We start from the raw sequence: 19,901 nt of genomic DNA, 5'->3' as shown, positions 1-19,901 counted from the left end.
GGCAGAATATCTGGTATCCCTGGACATTAAAGATGCGTATCTACACATTCCGATTTGGGGGCCACACCAAGCATTCCTCCGATTTGACATCAAGGTGTCCCATTTTCAGTTTCAGGCTCTACCCTTCGGCCTGTCGTCTGCTCCCAGGGTATTCACCAAGGTGATGGTGGTGAAGATTGCACATGTTAGGTCTCAGGGAGTGACTATTTGCTCCTTATCTAGACAACCTGCTCATAAAGGCTCTGTCGGCGGAAAGACTACTAGAACACAGGTCTCTCACTCATAAGATACTCATCCAGCTGGTCTGAATAGTGAACTTCCAGAAGTCGTAGTTGGTGCCGTCACAGCGTCTTCAGTTTCTGGGGATGATTCTGGACACCTCTACAATGGGTGTTCCACCCACTGGACAGGGCTCAAGTGATTCAGAAAGTGGTTTGCTTGGTACTCAAGCCAAGGCGTGTGTTGTTGCACCTCTGCATCTGCCTTCTGTTCGGCAGATTTCATTCCAGGCCATTCCAGTTGGATCTCCTGTCTCAATGGGGGGGGTCACATCTTCACTAACTATATATATATATATATATATATATATATATATATATATATATATATATATATAATAAGACACAATCTGCCGGTGCTTCGGTGCATCCAGTAGCATAAGCGATATCCAGAAGGAATGTATGTATTCTGTCCTGACGACGGGGTGGTAACCTCGAAAACGTTACAGAATATACATCGTTTTTTCTTGTTGCTGTCTCCGAGTGCCAGTTCTTTTTCTATCTATATATATATATATATATATATATATATATATATATATATATATTAGAATATATATATATATTAGAATATATATATTAGAATATATATATATTAGAATATATATATATATATATATTAGAATATATATATATATATATATATATATATATATTAGAATATATATATATATATTAGAATATATATATATATATATATATTAGAATATATATATATATATTTTAGAATATAAATAACTTGTCTGTGTGCTGAAGCGGAAAAGGTTTGCTATGTTTTTTTGCTTCTCTGAAGCTCAAGACCGTGGCTTCCCAGCAGTTCCCAGGGTACAGCCTGCCAATTTCTGCAATCCCGAGACATTAGAGTGCTGTGGGTTATTGAAGGTTTATGTCCTTCAAACTGTTAATTTGGGGCTAAGGGGTTATTTATTCTCTAAAAAAGTTGCTTGTATTCGGTTATATGTTGCCTTTAATAATTTTGGCATTTCGTAATAGAACCTTTTTATAAAATGATTAACGTGACACAAACCTTTTTACTAAGCACATATGAAAGTCGGACTTAATCACAAAATGTGGTTCTTGCTTTTTGCAGAACTTGAGATTTCTATAACAAACTGTTAACCTGGCCTATATGATTTTTTTTTTTTTTCTTTTTTTACTTCTCAATCAGTAGTTTTGTTCCTGTTCTCTTTTCCTGCAGAATAAAAGGCTAGGGTCTCTGAATAAATTCAAGGCAAAATCCCGCTCAATCCTCCTGGCTACTGATGTTGCAAGTCGAGGGCTTGATATTCCACATGTGGACGTTGTTATAAACTTTGACATCCCAACCCATTCTAAGGTGAGTGATTGTATCAATGCTATGTTAAGCCTTATGTTTTTTGACTTAAAGGATTTTCAGAACTCTATGCTAAAACAGATCTCTCATTTGACCAGGAAATGATTCATGTGTCCCTGCTTTAAAAGGGTCTCATGATTGGTTGTAAGTGCCGCATTCATCATATCCAATTATGTGACTCCCTCATTGGAATTGCGTTTCCCTTCTCTGTGTACCGTTGTTAGATTTTGCAGTTAGAGTGATGGCAGTCAAACACATTTATGTAATAAGGATTTAGGGGGGAATTCAATTAGCCCCGATAATTTCTCCGGGGTGAATTTTTTATTTTTTTATTTTTTTTATTTATAACTTCAGGCAATTCAATTAGAGCCCTTTTTTTCGACCGAAAAATGATCTGTTGGGCAAATACACACAGAATCCATGATAAGTTCATGGACCTATGCGTTTTTGTGGGTGACTTGCCAAAAACAGGCTAATTATAGGGGATTTTCTTTTGGAGCCTGTTGAGGTCCTGAAAAAAATTCCCTATAAGTGGCTGCAGACTACCGTACTTCAGGGCTAATTGGATAGCCCCGGGACATCAATTAGCGTACGGTATATCTCCTTCAACCACTAGGGGACACTGGAGTTTCGACACTGGGGTATAGACATGGCTCGAGAAGAGCCTGGCACTTTAAGAATCTCTAAAGATGTGACTGGCTACTCCCCTCTAAACCCCATCAGCCCCAGTTTTAAAAATGTGCCCAAGATAGTCTGTAGCACAGTGGGCTGACTCTTGCCCTATTGGTTTTTATTTTCAATTTATATTTATTTGAAACCCAATTTTTTATGAGGACCGCCTGCCTGCTACGTGGGAGCCGCTGGGGAGAGCACCGCAATGGCTACTGCTGCCAGTGTCCTATGCTCTAATAAGGACAAAAGATAGGAGACTTCAGTCTCAGTGAGGCCCGCCACAGCAGAAGTGTGAACTTGTGCCCGGGTCCTCACTCCTTAAGCCCAGCACCCCAGCTGCAGTAGAATCTATGAGTATTATCAGTCTGGGCTTTAGTGTGGCACCTTGATAGAGAGGTAGGGGTTGGAAAGTGCGCTCTCCATGTGAGTGCAATGGTGGTGTGGGTGTCTGGGAATATTGTGTAGTAGCTAGTGTGCTGGAGTGGGGGTGGGGTGTGGGATGTGGAATAAATGAGGCAGACACAGATGAGGAGGCCAAATGTTTTATTGGAGTAGTCACAATGCTTCTCCTATGTGGTCCCGGGCAGAGGAAGGTGTGGTGGTGGTTGGGGGAGATAGACTGGGGAGGTGGGTTGACCCTTTCAGGGGGCTCCTTGCTGTGCGGTTCAATAGACCAGCACGTTTCCCCTGCTGGATCTTTGGTCAACAGTCTTGTGGAGTCTCAGGTGGTGGGAGGGTGGAGAAAGGGGGAGGTGGCAGCAGGTGTGTGGGGGTGTAAGCACTTTTGCGGCTTCCCCTGGGTTTGTCAGAGTCTCGAAGTCTGATACCTACCGGTAGGATTTGGCCTAAGGTGGATGCGGCCGTGGAGGTTAACGTTGTTGCAAATCTGTGCTGTATGGATGGACTGCTGCCGTTGCAAAGTTGGGTTGCTGCTGTTCAGGGGAGGAAATCACCTTGTCTGTGGAGGTCAGCGACCGGGTGGTGGTGTTGGGTGGTTAATGCGGCTGTAGATTCTGCTGCTGCTGCCGGGCCACTGAAGCGGGGTTTGGGTGCCGCTTTGGGAGCCGGAGGTGGATGAGGAGACTGGCTGAGGTGGGGGTTGGTCTGCCCGGGAAGGGCTGGTTGAGGTAGCCCTTGGGTGTGCTGAGCTAGATAAGGAGCTAATCAGAAAATTGAGGCGGCGCTCACACCAGCGCGTGCAGGGGCAGGGAAAATGGAACGGCTTGGATCACCGGAGGTCCCCATGGGGATGAGGAGCATCGGTGGGGGTTGGCCGTGGTTCTGGAGTGTGGGGGTGTAGGAGTCTCCAACACATTTCAGCAGGGGTTCAGTCTTCTTCAAGGAGGTAATCAGAATGGCAGAGTAGGAGTGGGGTTTATGTACTTTGCTTCCTGGTTGTCATGTGATGTGGGAGGGTGGGGTGAGTGTGTGCGTGTGTTGATTGGTGACTAATGCTGCTGAGTCATGGGGTTGGGTGGGGCCAGGGTGTGTCCGGTCACGTGTTACGGTTTGTCTGAAACTAGTGGAACATATCCAGAAATCTGCGGTATACCTGGGAGAAGCTTCGCATGATATAGGCCAGGTAGGCTCTAGTGTTTCAGCCTCTGCAGTTGCCGCTCGTCCAGCCCTGTTGTTATGGTCCTGGCAAGCGGATGCGCAATCTGTGCGTGCGGTGGAAGGCCTTCCATTTACAGGTGATATAATCTTTGGTCCTGAGCTAGACAAATTGATCTCTCTAGCCACGGGTGGGGAAAGCACCTTTTTGCGTTTCTTCTGCACCAACTCCACGCAAGTCCTACAAAGGGCCTTCCTTTTGTTCCTTTCGCACCTCTGCTACATTCCATGGTAAACCCAGGGGCTCTTCAGAAGCTATCAGAGGAGGTCGAGTTAAAGGATGCCAGGCTGCCAGCTTCCGTCGTCCCAAGCCTGCCGACAAGCCTGTCGCATGAATGGCTCCTGTCCCACCTGGGGGACCCCATGGTGGGTGCTCGTCTTGGTTCAGACCTCCGCAAATCGCATAAGTCATGTTCGGACTCCTGGGTTTGCAGCTTAGTCGGTCAAGGCTACAAAATCGATTTTGCCTTTCCCCCTCCAGTTTTTTTTTTTTTTTTTTACCACAGGTCTTCGGAAACGACTTATCCTTCAGCAGGCAATAGACAGGCTTTTGGCTGCAGGGGTCCTGGTTCCGGTTCCAACTCCCCAATGGACCCAGGGCTTTTCTGTTCGACCCATCTTGAACCTCAAATCTTTCTGTCACACCACAGATTCAAGATGGAATCCCTCCATTCTGTGATTGCGGGATTGGAAGAGGCAGAATATCTGGTTTCATTAGACATCAAGGATGCGTATCTTTACATCCCCATTTGGAAACCGCATCAAGCTTTTCTTCGCTTTGCGATTCTGGATTCCCATTATCATTCCCATATCAGTTTCAGGCCCTGTCGTTTGATCCAGCGTCTGCTCCCAGGGTCTTTGGCAATCACCGGCATTACCTTGGTAATCTTCGCTCACATGGACTGAACATTGTTCCATGCTTGGACGACCTTCTAATCAAAGCCCCGAGTAATTTGGAACAGGTAGCTCTGACACACCAGTTCCTCATTCAGCACGGCTGGATCATCAGTCCCAGTTGATTCCATCTCAACGGCTTCATTTTCTGGGAATGATTCTGGACACTGTGTTCCTGCAAATTTTCCTTCCTCTGGAAAAGGCACAGGCTATACAGGAATTAGTATGTTTGGTCCTCAAACCCAAACTTGTTTCTGTCCACCTTTGCATCAGGCTCCTATGCAAGATGGTGGCATCCTCTGAGGCCATCCAGTTCGACAGGTTTCACTCCAGGTTCTTTCCTTTTGGACCTGCTGTCCCAATGGTCAAGATCTCATCTGCAGATGCATTAACTGGCGTCCTTGTCTCCGCAGTCTCAGATCTCCCTACTTTGGCTCCAGACGGATCACCTGTTGGCGGGACGTCGATTCGGTATATGGAACTGGCTTCTGCTGACCACGGACGCCAGTCTCCGTGGCTGGGGAGTGGTGATCTTGAACAACCAATTCCAGGGACGCTGGACACTCCAGGAGTGTCTCTTGCCAATCAATGTCCTAGAACTGCTAGCAGTCTATTACAGTCTTCTCACAGCGGCTCCCCTGTTACGGGGAGATGCCGGTTCATATCCAGTCGGACACAGCCGTGGCATACATCAATCGCCAAGGGGGGACCCGCAGTCGCATGGCAATGCGAGAGGCAAGACACATTCTCAGATGGGCAGAAAGAAACATCCCGGCCATCTCGGCAATCTTCATTTTGGGAGTAGACAACTGGGAAGCAGACTACCTCAGTTGGCAGAATCTTCATCCGGGAGAATGGGCTCTTCATCCTGAAGTCTTCTGGCATCTGATGTTCCGCTTTGGAGTACCACAGATAGATCTCATGGCATCCAGGAACAATCACCACGTATTGCTTCAGGATGAGGGACCTCATGGCGGTAGGAGCGAACGCACAGTCTCTGCCCTGGCCATACGATCTGGTGTACCTGTTTTATTTGGTGTTCCGCTGTCACGAGTGCTCAGGTGCATCAAACATGAATTGGTGACAGCCATCCAGGTGGCTCTGAGTTGGCCTCGCCGAGCTTGGTACTTGGATCTTCTTTCCCTCCTGGCGGACGATCCTTGGCCTCTTCCGCTTTGATAAGATCTTTTGCAACAAGGTACTTTTGTTCACCCCGACTTAAGTCGTCTTTGTTTGACGGCTGTTGAAATCACCATTCTAAGAATCGGGGGCATTCCTAGGAAGGTGATTCCCACCACGCTTCGGGCTCGTAAGCCGGTCACTTCTGCGCATTACTATAAAATTTGGAAATCCTATATGCCTTGGTGTGAGTTGCGTTCCTCTGCTTCTTCCTTCCAATTATCTCGCCGCCTTCTTTTTCTACAAAGAGGCTTGAATGCTGGACTTAGGTTAGGATCACTTAAGGTGCAGGTCTCTGCTTTGTTTTTTTTTCAGCGTCGTTTGGCGCTGCTTCCGGAGGTTCAGACATTTCTTCAGGGGATCCTTCGGATACAGTCTCCCTTTATTCCACATACATCCCCTTGGGATCTTAACCACCTTCTCTCCTTTCTTCAGTCTGTGCTCTTTGAGCCTTTGGATGAAGTGGACTTGAAATTTCTTACCTGAAAGTTGATCCTGTTGCTGGCCCTTGCTTCTGCCAGACAAGTTTCGGAACTGGGCGCACTTTCTTGCAGGTCTCCTTTTTTGGTGTTTCATGAGGATCGGGCGGTTCTGCGTACCTGCCCTTTTTACCTAAAGTGGTGTTGAACTTTCACATAAATCAACCAATTGTGGTTCCTGCACTTAAGAATTCGTCGGGAGCTTCGCACCCTCTGGATGTGGTGCAAGTTCCCCGAATTTTTGGCTTGCACGGAAGGGATCCATATATCGGATGCTCTTTTTGTCCTTTTTATGATGCGGCCAAGCAAGGTTGGCCGGTGTCAACAGACGTTGGCAAGATGGATCCACCTGACCATTCATCGGGCTTATTTGTCTAATTCTCTGCCGCCACCTGTGTCCATTGCTGCGCATTCTACTCGCTAAGTAGGTACTTCTTGGGCGGAGCGAAGGGGAGCGTCCGCTTCTCAACTTTGTAGGGCGGCTACTTGGTCCTCTCTACATAACTTTTTTGTAAGGTTTTATAGGTTTGATACCTTAGCTGCCTCAGATGCTAGTTTTGGCCGTAGAGTTTTGCAACTTTCTCAGCGCACTCCCTTCCGTGATGGGGGCTTTGTGATGTCCCCAGTGTCGTAGCTCCAGTGTCCCCTAGTGGATGAAGAAGTAAACAGGATTTTGGTACTTACCGGTAAATCTGTTTCTCTGATTCCACAGGGGACACTGGACGCGTCTTCCCAGCACTGCTTCCTGTTTTTTCTCTTTAGTTAACTGTTGTACTCCTTGCTGCAGTATGTTGTCATTTATGGTGTGACTGCTGTATGACGAGCAGCGTGCTTGGTTCGCATTTGTGCTAATTCTTCTTGGCTTCTTTTTCTCCTCTTTGGTTCTGTGTTTCCTCCATCTCCTCTCGGGCTCAGGTTTTTTTTCTTTTTTTTTAACTGGGGCTGATGGGGTTTAGAGGGGGAGGAGCCAGTCGCATCTTTATAGATTCTTAAAGTGCCAGGCTCTTCTCGACCCACGTCTATACCCCAGTGTCGTAGCTCCCGTGTCCAAATCCTGTTTTTACTATGGTATTCAATTCGTTTCGCCTCCATGATAAAGTTCTGCCTGTCTGACTTTTCGCCTACATCGATTGTTTTGAATGCGGAAACTTATTGTGCGCTTCCCCGCTATTTGCCGTATTCCATTACAAAACACGCGAAAACGGAATGCCGGCGAAATCAGAACAGGCGGAAAGTGCTGTCAGAATTGGGGAAATGAGCCTGAACCACCCAAAAAGATGCACTAGCATTGGGGATCAATGTAGATCTAGCCCTAATAAAGCTTTATGGGGTTTCAATAGCTTCTTGTTTGCGTCTTTACACAAGTGGTGAAGAATCGCATTATGCAGTATTTTTTGGTGAAAATAAGTAGTCCAATCAAATTTGGGGTGTTTGAAAATGGGTGCTAACATATTTTAAAGTCTCTAAAGTGAAGTTTTAAAAAAAAAAAAAAACTTGAAAAAATGCACCTGTTGCATGCACCTGCAATCTTAAAAACACCTGACCCATCCTTGCAGGCCCCCAAGAAGTTTTTTCGCTAGTTTTTATACTTGTCCCCCTACTTTGTGCTTTTTTGCCCCCAAAATGAAAGTACTTTTTTGGGGTGTTCTCAACTTTTTTCCCAGGATTTTTTGACAGTTGTCCATTTTGGGGGCTGTCCCAAGGGTTCTGAGTGGTTCCCCCACGTTTGTACCCCAAAATAAAAATGTTGCACTTCTTTTCACCTGCTGTTCTTAGGCGAATCTTTTTCGCCTATTACATTGCATTGACTTTCTGCGTAGGCGAAAACTGTCTGTAATTGAATTTGGAGATAAGTTCCGACCAAGCGAAAAGCCCTCATCCGCGATACTTTTCCGCTGAAAACGGCTTTTCGCTTCTAATTGAATATAACCCTTAGTCTTTAAAGATTTCACAAGTTGTAAGTGGAATCAAAATGGTGGGGGGTTTTTTTTGGTTTTTTTTTGTTAATTGATGCTCTAATAAATAATAGAAATCGAGACATCTGCAAGTTCTAGTAGTAGTAATAGAGATGTACATTAATACTTCACTGCAGCTTCTCATTCTTCGTTGTCGGTTATCAAAAGTTTTACTTGCATGCAGCGTAGATAGGCCTCATGTACACTTTAACCTTTCTCTCACAGGATTACATACACAGAGTGGGTCGAACAGCTCGTGCTGGAAGATCAGGAAAAGCAATCACATTCGTGACGCAGTAAGTTTTCTTTTCCTTTATCTCCTTTCTCTATATTACAGCTGTCATTTAGTACTCATAATTATCACAACTAAGCCCCAGTAAATCCTACGGTCACTTGTTCAATTTCTGTAAGCGTTTCAGAATTCACTGCAAATTTAAACTTTGGAATTCAGTTGCAGACAAGTTAGACAGTCTGTTTTGCCTCTTATGGTGCATTCACACAGTCAGATAAGTCAGATGAACGATTTTACCAACGATTTGAACGATTTTAGACTGTATTAAAATTAATGGAATCGTCCAAATCTGACTGCAAACACATCAGATGTCGGATATCGTTATCTGACAAGCGGGAATGCGCATCGTTCATCGTTGTAGGCTCACATGTCTTATTTTCTTTCAGATATGAACGATTTTTAAAATCGTTATCGTTCAGATCTGACAAAATCTAACCGTGTGTATGCACCATAAGATATATTGACACTATTTTAATGCTGATAAGTGAGATTTAACAGTAGAAATAGTGCAGTTATGAAGATTCTTAAAACTGTTCAGGTTGGATGCTTGGTAAGTTGTATCAGAATTAAGCCTTGTTCACACTGGGCGATGTGTGTACGGAGCGATATTGGCAGCAGCGGGCCCGGTGGGGGTGCTGGCATCGTTCAGTGCATCCACACTTGCCGATGCTGGAAACGGCCAGAAAGGGGGGGGCGGTTCCATGCTGGCATGGCATCGGTAACGATATCCCCAGATTGAGCTGCATGTACAGACTGGGGATATCGTTAACGACCCACGGGAGCGTGCATCGTTTAGTGCATACACACTGGAAGATTTGAATGATATGTCAATCAAAGAAGTCGTTATCGTTCATAAAAATCGTCCAGTGTGTATGCGCCCTAAGTGTACAAATGTCACTCAGCACCTTGGTACATTCTTTGAGTTCAGTACTTTGATGGTCTCAACTTTTGTAATCATATTGAGTGTTTTAGCTAAATTTTTTTTTTGTCAGGTGTGTTATTGTGTGTTACTTTTTATAATCTAAAACTGGTATATAGTGACCACTGTATTTTGAACATCAAGTATATAATTTATTTGATGGTCTTACCTAAATACCGTTAAACCATATTAAACAGTACCAGTTTCTAATCATGATTTTTCTCCTTGTCCTGGAGGACACTGGGGTATAGGCAGTGGTGGAGGAGCTTTGCACTTTGAGAATGAATTCTGAGTTGGCACCTCGGCATCTGTACCCCAGCAGTCCTCAGTTTAGTAAAAGTTCTGTTGGAGCCAAGCTGTTTTTCCTCAGGCTGCCGTCCAGCATGTGTATATTTGTTTCTTTAAATTTACTTTGTTCCTGTTGGTCAGACTGCTGCTATAATCTGCATGGTGGGACGCGGCCTAGCTTTGTCTTCCTTAGTGGTAGCACTCGCTTTTTTGCAGCCTTATTTCGCCCCTTCTCACATTGGGAGAGCTCTTTTTGACTTGCCAAAACTTAGGTGGGCTCCTCTGTCTACATCAAACCCTCCCCACTTTAGTTGCATGTCTGCCCATCCATTATCTGATGTATGTTATGCTTTGTACTGTAATATTTGGTCTCTATCAGTATATAGTCTTAGCCAGTGAAAACTGCACTTGTTCCTTTATCATCCATATGGGGGATGCCATTTCCTCTGTGTTATGTGTATTGAGCTGTGGAGTCTGGCACGAAGACTGGCTCCCACCCCCTATATAACCCCTTCCCTTCCACTAGAACCTAGTGCCTTGGAGTAAGGTACTAGATAGATCCTAGCTTTTTTAGTTAGGTTTAATTTCTTTATTTTCCTTCTTTAGTTTGGGTGCTTAGTCCCTGACAACAGGTGACAGGCACTAGCAGAGTGGGAGTTAGGTAGAAAAAGAGGTTTGTGTGAACCCTGTATCCCACTCTAAAGACTGCCTCTGAGGGGGCCGCTGGCAAAAAGGTAGAAACCTTGTTTGCTGTATTACTGCTTCCCATCACGCTGCTTTAGCAGAGCAGCTGTTCATGTTACTACTCACGTGCCAGCAACTGTAGGTATTACAGAACAGAGCATGGTGACTGCTTTTTGAACAGGGCAGCTCGTTTGCCACGCTCCATGATGGAGCACCACTGCACGTGAAGGCGTCCGCCGCCTATGACGTCATCACGAATAGCCGCTGTACATCAGGCAAAGCCTGTGAATCTCCTGAGGAAGGCGTGGGGAGCTAGGGAACGCCTATGATGTCAGGCGTCCTGAATGAAGCAGGACGCTGACGGCGTGCCCGGTCACGCCACATGTATTTGAGCGAAGCAGGCTCACTGGGCTTCATATGCCACGCCCCAAACACTATTTTGGCGGGTGTTTGAGCTCTGCTGGCTTCCTTCTTTGCTGAGACTCGCTGCAAATTGCAGGAGGATTGGTGTCTCTTATCAGATAAGCAGTTAAACTAGGATTATTACTTTTGGTAGATAACCTGGTGATATATGGTGGTCTTATAGCATTATGTGTATATAAGCAACTTTACTGCACTATTTCTTAAGGAATTTAGGCAGTAACTTACATTGTTTTGTACTGAAGATTCTTTGTTTGCCTTTGGTTTTTGTGCAAGTGAATGTGGACTTCAAGAGTCTGGTTTTATTTTTTCCCATTTAAACAGGTGATTTAGAGTCTTAGTGTTCACTCTAGCGCCGGCGGCAGGCAGAGCGCCGGAGCTAGAGAAGGCACTTCTTCGGGGCGTGAGCGCTCCCGAAAAGGGGGAGTGGTCATTGTAAAGGGGGCATGTCTATAAGACGCGTCACCCTTTTCGTCACTCTTGGGGGCGTGCCCGCCACTTACGGACACGCCGCCAGCCCCAAGCTCTGCTGATAGGGAGAATCGATGCCAGGCGCATGCGCCCTGCATCTATTCACCGGTGGTGACCGGCCACCGCACATTTCCCCACCCACGGAATACTGCGACCCACGGGTGAAGACTGCACTCGCAGGCTGTGAGGAGGGCAGGGCGCCGCACCCCGCTAAAACAGCCAAGCGGGAACCTAAGTCTTATTAAGCCACCTCACTTTTGCTGTCCTTTCAGAAGAAGTGGTTGAATAGAAGGAAGGTTTTTTTTTTTTTTCACCGAGAACAAACAGTGCTACACTTTTTCCATAGGAATTTAGGTAGCCATCTCTATTCAGGGCTGTCTTAACATCAGTGTGGGCCCTGGGCCAAGCAATGCACTGGGGCCCCTACCCACCCATTCACGGGGAAAAATGGTCAATAAAATGAAACCCTCCTGCATGCCCATATGACCTCCCACACATGCAGAGAGACTCTGACTGGTCTGAAGCCGGCTGATGAAGTGAACCTGGGAATGAGGTGAGTACGCGTCACCCTGGTTAGATCGTAATACAGTGCACCGGCGGCTGGCTTGTAAATATATCACAAATTAACTAACTGGCCGCGACTGCAGGGGGGCGGGTTGGCGGGCCCCTACAAGCTTCGGGCCCTTGGGCAACTGCCCAACAAGCCCAATGGAAGAGACAGCCCTGTCTCTATTGGTTAGTTGTCCATCTCTCTCAGCATGGAGAAGCCAAACAAGGGTTCCAAAAAACAGGGATCAGTCACTTTTTATACTTGTACAAAATGTGGTAAAAAGTTGCCAAAAGGTTGTATGGACCCAGGATCGCTCTGTGCCGGTTGTTCACAGGGAGATTCTTTACCAGAAAGTTCAGCGGTAATGCCTGATTGGGCCGGGTCTTTGGCTAAGGCCATAGGTGAATTACGTCACTCTCGGGCAAATTATGTGTTACCCTGTACTTAAACTTCTAATTTGTCTGATCCCTCAGTAGAGCCCAGGATATGGGACGATGTCTCGCTGAGATGGCAACGTCCTTAAATAAAATGGTAATGTCAGCAGGGGCCACAGCCACTAAGGCCAGTTCAGGCCAGTACTCAGTAGGTTTTCCTGGAGAGAAGGCTTCAGCCTCCTCTTCCCAGGAAGAAAGGGAATTGCATTATGACTGGGAAGACACTTCAAACTCTCGTTCTTATTCTGGGGTGTCTATGCTGGTAGATACGGTCGGGCAACTTTGCATCTACAGGAAACAGATATTCCAGTGACTAGTTCAGCTTCTTTCTTTAAACGTAATAAGAAACATGTATCTGTTTTCCCAGTATTTTCAAATTTTGGAGAAATATTAAAAGAAGCCTGGTTAAAACCTCCTTCCAAATTTCATGTTCTGAAAAAAATCAAAGTATCTTTATCCTTTTTCGGAAGAGCATACCAAGCTTTGGGAAATTCCACTCATTGTGGATGCTCCTATTGCTAGGTTGGTCAGGTATACTGTTATCCCCACAACAGTCTGTAACACCCAAAGATTAGGAAGAATGAGGATGTACATAAGTCTTTATTCACTTTGTCAGGAGTCTCGCTGCAGCCTGTTCTGGCCAACGCCTGTGTGATAAAGGCTATCAATTCCTGGATGGCCCAGTTGATTGCTGGGTTTCAATTAGAGGATTTGTCTGAAGCCATTTCTTTAGCTGATCACATTTTGGAGGCTCTGACCTATATAGGGTAAGCTTTAATAAACCCTATTCACGTACAGTCTCATTTCTGCTTTGGCCATTTCCGCCAGACGTTTTCTATGGCTTAAAACATGGAAAAAAAACCTAGAGTCCAAGCATGCTTTAGAGACACTGCCTTTTTGAAAGAGGTTTTCTTTTGGTTCAGAATTAATTAAAATAATTTCTCAGGTCACGGGAGGTAAAAGTATCAACACCAAAACCTAAATCTCCTAGGTTGCGTTATTTTTGGACCCAAGGCAGGGAAAGCTTTCAGGCCTTCATGGGTATGCCTAGGGGTCCCTGTAGAGGTGCCTTCAGGGGGCGTGGTGTCCCTGGCACCTGTCACCCTGCTGCGAAGTTATCAGGTCAATCCACAGGACTGTCATGGGACTCTGGTGGGAGGCAGCTTACTCGGATTCCGCAAAACTTGGATTCAATCCAGCCTGGGTTTTTGGATAAGTGAACCGGTAACCAGGAATTAAATTTTAGATTTGGAGGGTCCTGTTCCAGAAAGATTTTTTTTTTTTCCACTCCTCCCCCTGTGGATGGTTGTAGAAAGGCGGCTCTCATACAGGCAATTTCTGCGCTCTCCGGTTCCGGTACTACAGCAAGGCCTGGTGTTTTTACTCCAGTCTTTTCTTAGTAGACAAACCAGATGGGTCGTTTCGGCCCATCTCAACCTCAAGGAGTTAAATCCTTATCTTCACTTGGAAAAATTCAAGATGGAGTCGGTAAGGTCAGTAATTTGTTCCATGGAGGAAGGGGAATTTCTGGCCTCCATAGATATCAAGGATGCCTACCTCCATATTCCTATATGGAGGGGTCATCAACATCTTCTGGGATTTGTACTGTGGCACCGGCATTTTCAGTTTCAGGCTCTGCCCTTCTGGCGGCCACCGCTCCCAGAATCTTTACAATGGTTATGGCACACATGATATCCCTACTCAGGAGTAGGGGGGTCAATGTGTTGGCTTAACTGGACGATTTGTTGCTAAGGGCACTTTCAATAGCCCTATTGCAACAACAACTTCAGATTACCATAGGCATGCTCCAGAGATTCGGCTGGATCATCAATTTCCCCAAGTCGAAATTTTATTCCATCTCAGAGAATGGTATTTTTGGGTCTTCTCTTCGACCCCCAGTGTCAAGGTGTTTCTTCCGCAGGCAAAGATTCAGGATCTTCAAATAAGGATAATTTTACAGATTCCTCATATCTCAGTACTCAGGCTATACAGTTACTGGGAAATATGGTGGCTTCGTTCGAAGCCGTTCTTTTCGCCAGATTCCATGCCCGACCACTGCATAACCAATTACGTCATCGGTGGTTAAAGTCAGACACTCAATTAAACAGGCAGATGTTCAGATTATCTCTGCAAACCTGTCAGTCCTATGGTGGCTGCAGGATGCAAATCTGAACTGGGGTAGCCAGTAGTCAGTAATGAATTGGATCATTGTCACCACAGATGCCAGCTTAACAGGCTGGGGGGTGGTGGTTCTAGACATGTACCTACAGGGTATTTGGTCCGTCCAGGAAGCTTCTCTTTCCATCAATATACTGGAATTAAGGGCAATTCAGTATGCAATGGTTCAGGCTCAATTCCATCTAAGGAGCCTACCAGTGTGAATCCAATTGGACAATGCCATGGCATTTGCTTATATAAACAAGCGGGGTGGCGCACACAGCTGGCGAGCAATGCGGGAGGTTTTTTACATCCTTCATTTAGCAGAAAGTTGGTTTCCAGCTCTTTTGGCAGTTTACATTCCAGGGGTGAACAACTGGGAAGCAGACTTTTTAAATTGCCACAGTGTGCATCCAGGGGAATGGAATAAACCAGGAAGTGTTTTGCGGTAATAGTTTCCAGATGGGGGTCTCCAGACATAGATCTAATGGCTTCCCGTCTCAACAGGAGACTTCCAAGGTACGGATCTCGGTCCCGCTAGGGCGGTGGTATGCACTAAACTTTCCTTTCTCCCTAAAGTGGTATTTGCTTTACACATTAACCAGGTTATCATCCTTCCAGCCTTTCGCCAGGCTTCAGTGACTAGTGAAGCTTCTTTCTTAGCACTGTTGGATGTGATGTGTGCATTACACATTTACTTGGAGCACACTGCGTCTTTAAGGCGTACAAAATCTTTGTTGGTGTTGATTGATGCAATAAAAAGAGGCTGGCCAGCCTTGAAAGGATCCATCGCTAAATGGGTCACTTCAGCCATTCGACAGGCATATTTGTCTTCAAATGTGACCGGTCCGGCTTCAATTCGGGCCCACTTGACTTGTGCTGTCAGGGCTTCTTGGGCTGTGCGGCATGGTGCCTCAGTAGAGGAGCTGTGCAGAGCAGCTACCTGGTCATCCGTACACACCTTTTTTACAAAATCTTACCGCTTCCATACATTTGGAAAGCAAGACGCCAGTGTTGGGCGACATATTCTTTGAGCGGCCGGTTCCAACGCTTCCACCCCTCCTTTAAATTGGCTTGCTTTGGTAGATCCCAGGGGTAATGGCATCCCCCAGATGGATGATAAAGGAAATACGATTTTTACTCCCCATAAAATCTCTTCCTTGGAGTCCATCTGGGGGATGCTGGGATCCCTCCTTTGTTTGGTTTCATACTAGTTACCTGTTGGTTTTCTCAGTTCTTCCGTGGTCTTTCTCTGGCTTTGTTTAAACATAGACTGAGGTTCTAGTGGTAGGGAAGGAGTTATATAGAGGGTGGGAGCCAGTCTTAATTGGTTAGTGCTGGACTCCACATAGCCCAGAGGTAATGGCATCCCCGAGATGGACTCCAAGGAAGAGATTTTACGGTGCGTAAATCTTATTTTTTTTATATACTCCTGGTGGTGCACTCTCATTTTACTGGACTGTACAGCCAGGGTTAGGCATCTGATCAGATTTTCCTTTAGCCCGAGAGGGCACGATCTCCTTCTGTATAAGTAGGTAAGCATTATCCTGGCTCTTTGCTCTGTCGTTATTCTGAGACTACTTATGTAGACTGCAGTCTGTTCAGGTGACAGGACATGTCGCCACTGACTACTCTACCTGTTTTCTACACGAGCCGCATCTCCTACAGTAGAGGCTAAGGCCAGAAGACTAGGATGTAGCGCGTGGGGTCACGAACCTCATCCAGCGCACATTCAAAAATTACCGTCCTGAGGGTACTTTGGTCAGCAATTCCCAGAACACTTGAGTAATATTGTGAGGTATCCAGGCGGCTCGTGGTCAGTCTTCAGATAAGGGTGTTTGCTTAACCCAATTCCTAGGCGGAAGCTTTTGCATCTCCTCTAGCCACAGAACCCATTTGTAACCCTTCTCTAGGTGCCCCAAAAGCACATGTGCTGTTGACTGAGGGACCTCTCAGTCTTCCTCATTGGATTGATTTTTTTCACCGATATGGGGATGGTTAAAGAAGGGCCCCCGGACTTAGTGCAAAGGACAGGTTGAGTGTGTCTTTTTTTTTTTTCTGGCCAACGTGGTGTCATCCTCCTTAATTTTTTTTTTCTCTGCTGCCAGTTTTCACTGCCTGTAGGACAGGTTCCCTGCTATAACCCAGTTGCCCACATGTACTCTGCTTTCACCCCAACCATGGGGCATGGTCCAAACCCATTTTTTCGCTTTTGTTTCTCCACGGCAGATGCAGTGGGTCTTTTAATGGTGTGAGCATGAGACGTGGACTTTCTGGGGTTTGCGCATAGGATTTTTATTTTGGCACCTTTTAGTCCCTTATATCCACGATTCCCACCACGGCCCTATCTGTGCGGAGTTTGTATATTCTCCCTGTGCTTGCGTGGGTTTTCTCCAGGTACTCCGGTTTCCTCCCACACTCCAAAAATATACTTGTAGGTTAATTTGCTCCCAACACAAATTAACCCTAGTGTATATGTATGCGTGTGAGCAGGTGATAAGGAACATAGAGTGTAAGCTCCGCTGGGGCAGGGACTGATGTGAATGGCCAAATATTCTCTGTAAAGCGCTGCGGAATATATGTGTGCGCTATATAAATAACTGGTAATAATAATAATGGAGCGGTAGGCTTTGTGTGCCGGCCTGGTCCGGTCCCAGATTTTTGGCTTTGACAAAAATGAGCTTCTCTAGCCTCTTTATTGGTGTTCTTAGCTGGTGTATTCAAAATTGTCCAAGTACATACCTGATGTGTCTGGTGATTTTTATTTCAGGGTGTGTTTCTGTGTGTGTTCTGACCATAGGGAGGGCGTGCGTTGATCTTCCCGGTCCTCCCCCGTGACCAGACTCATGTTTTCTGGTGGATAACTGGGTCGTCCAGACTTAGGCAGGGTAGGGTCTGCTGATCACATATTGCACAATTTATGTCCCTGGGCTTGAGACCCTTCCATTCTCCTCTTCCCTGCATGGTGACAGTGTGCAATATTCTTCCTTTCTTGTCTCTGGGCCTGATTCAGAGCTGAACGCTCTGACCAGAGCACTTGCTCTGAATCAGGGCCCTCCTACCTGTTTTTGGAGCGGCCTCATGAACGCTCGCATAGCTGTGGGTTACCACCCACAGCTTATACGAGCGTCCATGATGATAGACCATCGGGCTTGCGACGAGACCCTGCGGTAGGGTCTCGCTTCTGCAAGCCCAGGAGTGATTTTGGCTCTATCAGAGCCAAAGTCACTCCCACTGACATCATTACTGATGTCAGTGGGGCCGGACTCAGACGGTAGGCGTTCCCATGGGAACGCCTCCGTCTGGAAGCCACGCCCCCGGCACGCCCACCAAAGGGGGCGTGCTGTCAGTCACCATCGACAGCACGCCCCCTTTGATGCGAGACCCCGAGCGACGTATTTCTCGTCGCTCGCCGGGTCTCGCGCATGCGCACGACGGAGCTCCCTCCGTCGTGCGCATTCGCACAACATCGACCCGCGAGCGACCTTCGCTCGCGAGCGGGTCTGAATGACCCCCACTGACCGCTTTGACTATTGAGGTGGGGGTAAGGCCGGACTGTCTGGCTGGGCCCCATATGGCAGGGAAGGTTTGTTTGGTCCTCCATTATGTTTTCGCCATGGCGTCTTCCAGTACGGCCTATTTTCCCAGCACCCATGTCATCCCGTTTGCATCCGATGGGTCAACACTGTGGATAGGTTTCATGACTGAGTCATCCTAATATTGTTCACTGCTGTGCCACCTCTTTTTTTTTTTTGCTACATATTTCCTTGGAGACTCTAGTGGACCTAGGTTTCCTGGTGCAAGTAGCCGAGGTTCTTGTCTTCTAGTACACCACTACTTTTTTTTTTTTTCCCCACAGGTAAATTGCTGGATTACGAGCGAGAATCCAACCAAAATAGTGTTCTCCTCTGTTTTCTCTTTTTTGGTTGTGTGGATTTAGACATTCTGGCTATAGGTGAGCGGTTCGGTGTTGGCTAGCCAAGTTCGGATCTCCGAACGAGGTAAAACGTACTTTCAGGGATATCTGCTGAGATGTCAGCGAAAGATGATGGTTTGCCTTGTTCTGATATCCAAACTTGGTGGGAAGATTGAAGCCAAATCCTGTGCTGCCCAACTCTAGTTCTTGACTAGGGGAGTGATGCATGCGATCCCCCTTTTTTTTTTTTTTTTTTTTCTGCTGCAGGTCTCTTGGGACTTCTGCTCCTATATTTGGTGTAAGAGTCGTTTGCCATTGAACTCTGGTTTTGGAGTATCTGCCTTCATCGTCCTCTTCTCCTGTGTGTTAGTTTTTAGTTTTTGGCCAGCCTTTCTCCCTTCGGGGGCTATTTCAGGGATTTTTGCAGGTGATGCTATGGCAGTCCTCCTGGTCTCCAGGTTCTGCTTACCAGGAGATTGTTTCAGGCGGTAGGCCAGCCTCATTCCTTGTTTGTTGAGGTCTCCTTTCTTTGGTATGCCATTCAGTGCTGTGTATCTCTTTCCTTGCACACTGGACTGGCGTTGAATGTGTCTGTGTTTTGGCCTTTTGTATGGCTGCTGCTCTGCAGAGTTGACTGGTATCTCTGCTGCCCTTAGTCTGGGATTTGTTCTCCGGTCTTTCGATATGATTCTGGCAGCACAGGTATCGTTTTCATGTCCAGCGGACCTTTATGATAGTGCGCCCTTGCCTTGAGGACTTTGATGTCCCTATTGTATATTCCAGTGCAGGGGCGTATCTACCCATTGGCCAGGATGGCACTTGCCAGGTACGCCGGTCAAAAGGGGGGCCGCTGTCTGGCAGTGCCACCAGCAGCCAATGGGTGGACTAAACTACCCCAGGGGCTTGAACTAGCCCCGCTAGTCCCCCTGGGCCCCACAGGTTGTAGGGCAGACTGCAGTGAGAGCGGTCTGCCCTACACAGTAACAAACAGACAGCCGCTAGCGGAGCTCACTCATAAGCTCAGTCTTCCAGCTCTCCCCCCCCGCAGCGAGTCATGACGTCTCTCCCATACCATAGTGCAGAGCAAGAGCGGGCCCCGAGAAGTGGACAGCGGCGGTCGTCGGAAGGAGCGGGGGATGTTTTCTGTGTCTATTTTTTCTCTGGTACAGCACAGGAGGAAGGGGGGTGTGGGGGGGTGAGGAGAGTGTGGCTACTAACAGGCACTGAATTGGGGGTGGCCGCTACTGGGGGCACTGTATAGGGGTGGCCACTACTGGGGGCACGTTATGGGGGGGTGGCCGCTACTGGGGGCACTGTATAGGGTGGGCCGCTACTGGGAGCACCCTATGGGGGGGATGGCCGCTAC

The 19,901-nt window shown here is 46.8% G+C and overlaps 1 protein-coding gene across 1 annotated transcript in view; it reads left to right on the top strand.

Annotated features, from left to right (window-relative positions):
* The window catches only part of DDX47 (DEAD-box helicase 47), a 98,014-nt gene that overhangs the window by 66,264 nt on the left and 11,849 nt on the right, over positions 1 to 19,901 (top strand). The window contains exons 9-10 of the mRNA XM_088468010.1: positions 1,477 to 1,614; positions 8,630 to 8,700. Of these exons, the coding sequence (XP_088324136.1) occupies positions 1,477 to 1,614; positions 8,630 to 8,700 (209 nt within the window). The remainder of the gene's footprint in view (positions 1 to 1,476; positions 1,615 to 8,629; positions 8,701 to 19,901) is intronic.

This window comes from Taudactylus pleione, unplaced genomic scaffold, assembly GCF_031769625.1.
Source record: "Taudactylus pleione unplaced genomic scaffold, aTauple2 ptg000080l, whole genome shotgun sequence".
Classification (NCBI taxonomy): domain Eukaryota; kingdom Metazoa; phylum Chordata; class Amphibia; order Anura; family Myobatrachidae; genus Taudactylus; species Taudactylus pleione.
The sequence above is the reverse complement of the archived record's forward strand: the minus strand, read 5'-3'. Positions and strand labels throughout refer to the sequence as shown.